This window comes from Vigna radiata, chromosome 1, assembly GCF_000741045.1.
Source record: "Vigna radiata var. radiata cultivar VC1973A chromosome 1, Vradiata_ver6, whole genome shotgun sequence".
NCBI lineage: Eukaryota > Viridiplantae > Streptophyta > Magnoliopsida > Fabales > Fabaceae > Vigna > Vigna radiata.
The window spans coordinates 28616896-28623388 of NC_028351.1; the positions used below are offsets into that span (position 1 = coordinate 28616896).

The window sequence follows — 6493 nt, forward strand, 5'->3', positions numbered from 1 at the left end:
ATATATATATATATATATATATATATATATATATATATATATATTGAAAGATGAAAATTATGTTCATTATTTATTACAAAAAAATATATTTAAAAAAATGTTAGAAACTTGATACAATAAACTCTCTTAGTAAATTAAATTAAAAGTTAATATCAAAAACTATAATATGAAAAATGAAGTGTTCATTAATAATTTCTTAAATATCAGGGTTAGTATTTTATTTTATTTTTAGCTCATTTTTGTTGAAATAAACCCTTAAGAATCTTGATTAACTGTCTCTATATATATTATATACATTATAACATAAAAAATGAATAATTATATAAATGATATGATTTGTGTTAGAAATGATTTAGTAGTAATGAAAGGGTGGAATGAGATAGAAAGAGACTGTGTGACTTTTTACAAAGGAAGGGTTTGCATGTTAGAATAGGAATGCTTTATTCTATTTTAACATTAAAAGAAAAAAAAAAAAACAAATCTTTTTATTTAATACATTCTTTTTAAGCAAGGTAGCTCTTCCCTTATTCTCTACACTTTAGAAGAGGTGTGTATGCAGCAGCTATAGCCAAAGGCTTTCACATCTTCATTTCCTCTTCAATCAAAACGCACCATATTCATCGAATTTGTTCTTCAATTTCTTTGTATTCTTCTCAGTTTTCTTCTCTCATCAGAGAAATAATGGATAGAATGTTCCCTCCCAAGAAGCCTTCTACTATGAATTCCCATGACAGACCCATGTGTGTTCAAGGAGACTCAGGCCTTGTTCTCACCACAGACCCTAAACCACGTCTTCGTTGGACTGTTGAACTCCATGAACGCTTTGTTGATGCTGTTGCTCAGCTTGGAGGACCTGACAGTACTCTTTTTAACACCCCTTTTTCTTTTTCTTAATTTAAAGTCCCACATAGATTAGAAAGAACATCAGTTCATAATATATAAACGTTTGAAAATCAGACAGGAGTTTTTTATTACATGGAACATCAGAAATTGTCCTGATATATGCATGGAGATGTTGGTGTTGCTTTACTCAGTGACTCTCTTTTGTGTTGTGTGATTTGCAGAGGCCACTCCTAAGACAATCATGAGGGTTATGGGTGTGAAGGGTCTCACCCTTTATCATCTCAAGAGCCACCTTCAGGTTTGAACACAAGTCATATTCAATTTTGCTTTTTTATTTTTCATTTTGGAACACTTTTGTTGACACTGGATTTCTCTGGCTATCTTGTTTTGTCTCTCTTTTTTCCTTTTTCCCTTTTTCTTTTTCTTCTCTGAAATTCGTAGAAATTCAGACTTGGAAAACAGCCCCACAAGGATTTCAATGAACAGTCTATCAAGGATGGCATGAGAGGTTTTTAATTACTTAATTAATTTCTATTTTTCTAGTTCATCACTTTCCTTAATCTCTCAATTTGTTTACACTTCATGAAGTTTATTATACTATTCATATCACTGCAGCTTCTGCTTTAGAACTTCAACGAAATATTGGCTCCTCTTCTGCCATGATTGGTCGCAACATGAACGAGTATGCATATTTCACTTCTATTAAATCCATAACACAATAAAAAAAACTTGAAGAGAATTAGTTTTCCACCATCTTCTCTATTATTTCAATTTTGGTGATATACCTTTTTGCGTTTATTAATACATTTATCTGTGTCTGACTTAACTTATTCTTCGAAAAAAGAACTGATTTTTGTTTATTGTAGAAGAAAAAACATTTGTTATATCTAAACTCAGATTGTTTCTACAAATATCTATGACATGCACTGAGTTTTTCTTTTGATTTTCTTTAACTGGTTTGTTGGATGCAATATGTAGGATGCAAATGGAAGTGCAGAGAAGACTGCACGAACAACTAGAGGTAAACATTACACTTTAAAGTCCATATGTAATCATGTGCTTGAAAAATCCAAGGATTTAAACACAGTTAGGTTTTACTTTTCAGTTAAACAGACTAGTTTGAAATACAAAGATGAAACATATACATGAGAAAAACATTAAACCTTGAAATAAACTCATGTTTCTGGTTTTCTTTACATATATGGGACAAATCTATCCAAATATTACGAAAATGGAAAAGTCGGAAAAATATTACTAATTATAAACTAAATCGTGACTCATGACGACTTTAAAAACAAAGTTAAAAAGACTTCACACAAATTTCTGTGTAAGTAAAAGCGGAGTCATGACGATTTTATTTTTCAAAAATTAATATTAATACTGAAATGGTCATGAAGACTGGAATCCTGATAATTTTGAAGTCGATCTGATATAAAAAATAAAAAAAATAAAAATCCTTGTGTCTGATTATTAGGCTTGTAACATCATGTTTAACATGGGTTTAGGTGTATTAATGATGATTTGTCAGGTTCAGAAAAACCTTCAGCTGAGGATTGAGGCACAAGGAAAATACATGCAAAGTATATTGGAGAAGGCTTATCACACACTTGCTCGTGAAAACATGGGCACTGGCATGAAGGGTGTGGCATCAGCAGGTCAAGGAAGCACTGAGATGGGTGTGATGAAAGAATTCTGTTCTCTGAATTACCCTTCTTTTCAAGATCTGAACTTGTACGGTAGTGGTGGTGGTGGTGGTGGTGGTGAACAACTTGAAGGGTTTATGGCATCGAACAGTGAGAGTGTGTTTGAGGGAAAGAAGAGAGTTTGCCCATACAGTGGAAGTGGGAAGAGTCCATTGATATGGAATGATGATCTCAGGCTTCAAGATTTGGGAACAGCTTCATCATGCATTAGCCCTGAAGAGGACCCTTTCAAAGGGGATCACAAGGTTCAGGTTTCACCACCATCAATGGATAGTGACCCCATGTCAGAGATCTATGACACAAAGCCATTGTTGCTGCATGGAGAAAGTGTATGTGTAGGTACCAATCACAAGAAATTTGAAGCTTCTATGAAGCTAGAAAGGCCTTCACCACAAAGATCACCCCTTCAACCAGAAAGGAATAGTCCTATGATCAATGCCACTTCCATGGCACAAGGTACAATTAATTTTCTTTTGGATCATAATCATAATTATTATTAGTCTACAAATTTCACCTTTCACTTTCTCTACATGCATTTATTTTAGTTTCTATATATATACATGCATTTTAATTCTTTTTAGTTCTCATATGTACAATTTCAATATTTTGGATTAATTATATTTTATATGATTTGTGTATTTTCTTCAATTTAATATTTTTATTAGTAAAACACTTAATAAAGTCTTTTAGTTTTTAAAACATAATAAATTGATCTTTAAGATGTAGTAAGTCTCTCCTTTTAATGAAATATTATTGCATTTTAAAGTTAATTAAAAATTGATTACCATTTTTGGTTAATATTATAATACCAAATTAAGCAAAATATAATATATAATAAGATTAAAAAAAGTAGTTAAGTCTATAGTAATTTAATGTGACATTTTAAATTGATAAAAAGATTAAATAATATGAATATAAAAGGGATAATTTTTATTTTTAGTTTATATAATTAAAAATAATTTATTTTAATTTATATGCATAGTTTTATATTTATTTAGAATCTATATATGTTTTAAATTTCTTTTATATATACACGTATCAATTTCAATCTCTTTTAGTTCTTATAGTCCAGATTTAAAAGACTATGAAAAGATAGTAAAAAAAGCATATATTAGAATGAAAAGTTTTACCTAATATAAATAAAAGGTAATATTTTTTTCAAATATAGGAATACACTAAAAATGTAAGGTTAAATAGCTTTTTGTAACTTCAAAATTAATCTTATTGAATTTTATGCTTTTTTTTATGATCAACATTTAAAAATAGATTAATTTAATTATGAAAGCAATTTATTACTGTTAAAATAATGGTATTTACATATAATTATTCAAATATGATAATATATATATCCACATAGCTTTATGGAAATTAATCTGTCAACACCCTTTATAATAGTAAAAAAAATAACATGTTATAGTTGGATTTACATATTTATTAAATATTGATGTAAAAAAGTCTGAAAAAATTTAGAGATGGCAAAAATCTTATTTAATCATTAACCAATAATTTCCTTATTTAGGTAATTAACTACAATTTGTATGCGATGTAGGGTTTTGAATTGATTGTTAGAGAGATGAGCAGTTCATAAGAAGCTTACTTCGTCCACAGAGCTATTGTTTATATAAAGCCTTTGCATGGAAAATCAAAGTCTCATTTTAATTCTATGATATAAACGCGTTATATTATTGTACTTGAACAAGAGCTTACTATTATGTCCTTACATCTAACATATTGTACAATTTTGGTGGATGATTTAATATTGAATTTTGTTAACATCATACTAATTATCGGTATATATATATATATATATGTGTGTGTGTGTGTTACACTGTAAATAGATTGGTAATTATATATTTTGTTCCACACACTATTGAAGATTGGATAGAATTAGTTTTTTATAGACTTTTAAAGAGAGAGAAATTAAAAAGGAAATAAACTTATGTATAAATTGAATTAGCTTATATATAAATTAAAGTGATGTTTTCAAAATTTTAAATAAGAGCGTTTTTACAAAATTAGTTTATCTAGAAATTAATTTTATTTTTTTTAAAGTGTTTCGAGGGTAGAAGCTTCTATAAAAAAAGGTTTAAGCAATAAAATTTCGATAAAATATGTATCGGGAAAATATTTTCTATAAGAATTATAAAAAGGTGAGTTGTTAAAGCTAAAATTGATTTATATATTAACTAATTCGTGGAAATCCTCTCCACTTATAAAAAGTATTTTATTTTATTTTTCTTACTAAAAGTCTGTATAAGAGAAAAGTTGTTAAAACATATCTCAATATATCTCTTTATATATATTCCTGCTTATTTCTTTTGGTGAGTGTGAAGAACATTCTTTGCGTCGCTATTAAGCATTTTCTTCTCATATACATACGAATTTAAAGCGAGAGAATAATGAATCTCTTTTTCAAATGAAGGAATAAGTTGATAGAGAAAGAGCATTCTTTGCGTCACTATTAAGCAGTATCTTCTTGTAATTTTATTTTCATAATGTAAAATATCCTCTGAGTGTTTTATGTATATAATACTAATAATACTAATTGTTTTAGACTTTTATATTTAAAATTTTTCATTTTGATTGTTTGGTCCTTTATGCATATTTAAGAACAAATTTGTTATAATTTACTTCGTTATCTGTGTATATGTGAGGACTTTATTTGATATTATCTATATCAACAAGTGAAATGGCCAAGTTAAATTCAGTATGGTAGAAATATTTTTTTTTATATAAATTATCATTTAATTTCACTTCTAAAAGTCTAACACCTCAAAATTTTGCAGTTTTAGCTTCATTTAAACATGTAGATTCTTCATTTGAATATCCAAATGGAATTGTATAATATATGATTAAAATATATACAACTAAAACTAAAAGTATAAGAAATATATAAACATTCTAAATATTTATGAGAGTTTCCTCTCAAGTGGGTACTTATAGAATCATTGCTTCTCAAATCAAAATAGATATTATCATATATAACATGAATACAACCACAAATAGAAACTACATGGTGTGCTATTTTTCATTAATAACCTTTTAGGACAAGGTAATTCCTTATTATTTTTTTTAAACACTTCCAAATTTAAGGTCAGAATTTGATTCTCAATTTATCTATTTGAGTCATTTATCTCATAAAATCCTTTAACTTAATACTTACACATATCCCAATAGTATCTCTCCAACTCATTAAATACATATACTCATCATCATAGTAACACTACTTTAGTTATTACTTTTAGCATCATTAATAGAATAATAAAACTAGTAGAGTGTACTAACCATTTCTCAAAATTGAACTAACCCTTTTTACCTATTCTAATATTCTAATATGTAATCTAAATTATTTCTAACCTATTGGTACGATCAAAATTACATTTATATATCAAAATCATCGTAAGAATAATTCTAATAATTGAAATTTAAACTATCAACAATTAATTATTTAGCAATCAACATAAATCTATATATATATATATATATATATATATATATATATATATATATTACAAAGACAATCTTAAATCACACACTGTGACAAATAATCACTAATCTTTCTGAAACATCTAACTAATCTACATGATTGTTCCTTCCATGTCAAATGAGATGTGTTTATAAAAGATATTCTTACACTTAAGTCAGTCAAACATTAGACAATATTAAATCCAATAATGATAATTAATTTATCTTGTATATTTGTTATTTATACCAGGATTATAAGTCTTTACTTTTCAATGAACCTTAGTCTATATGGTTAATTACCTTATATTTTAAATATTTTATATATTACCTTTAATTAATTACCTAGTCATTAAGATGCTGGCTTAGTTAATATGATGTCATTCTAGTATGGATACATATAGATTGAATACGTATATGACTCATGATCAATGCTTAATCAAACAGATGTAGTGCATAAACTATTCTAAATAATTCTAGACAAT

The 6493-nt window shown here is 27.3% G+C and overlaps 1 protein-coding gene across 1 annotated transcript; it reads left to right on the forward strand.

The window, feature by feature from the left end:
• The first annotated feature begins 508 nt into the window (after nucleotides 1–508).
• On the forward strand, nucleotides 509–4310 carry LOC106764376 (myb family transcription factor APL-like). Its single transcript, XM_014648666.2, has 7 exons — nucleotides 509–859; nucleotides 1065–1141; nucleotides 1285–1351; nucleotides 1459–1525; nucleotides 1822–1864; nucleotides 2372–3002; nucleotides 4096–4310. Exons 1-7 carry the CDS (start codon nucleotides 682–684, stop codon nucleotides 4101–4103), a joined length of 1071 nt encoding a protein of 356 aa, XP_014504152.1. The 5' UTR covers nucleotides 509–681; the 3' UTR covers nucleotides 4104–4310.
• The last annotated feature ends 2183 nt before the right edge of the window (nucleotides 4311–6493 follow it).

Bases quoted from the DNA above. Each gene is read 5' to 3' on its own strand.
- LOC106764376 (XM_014648666.2), top strand. From the start codon at position 682: ATGGATAGAATGTTCCCTCCCAAGAAGCCTTCTACTATGAATTCCCAT. The intron at 860-1,064 runs GTACTCTTTTTA...TGTGATTTGCAG, and splicing joins TCAGCTTGGAGGACCTGACA to AGGCCACTCCTAAGACAATC. The intron at 1,865-2,371 runs GTAAACATTACA...ATGATTTGTCAG, and splicing joins GACTGCACGAACAACTAGAG to GTTCAGAAAAACCTTCAGCT.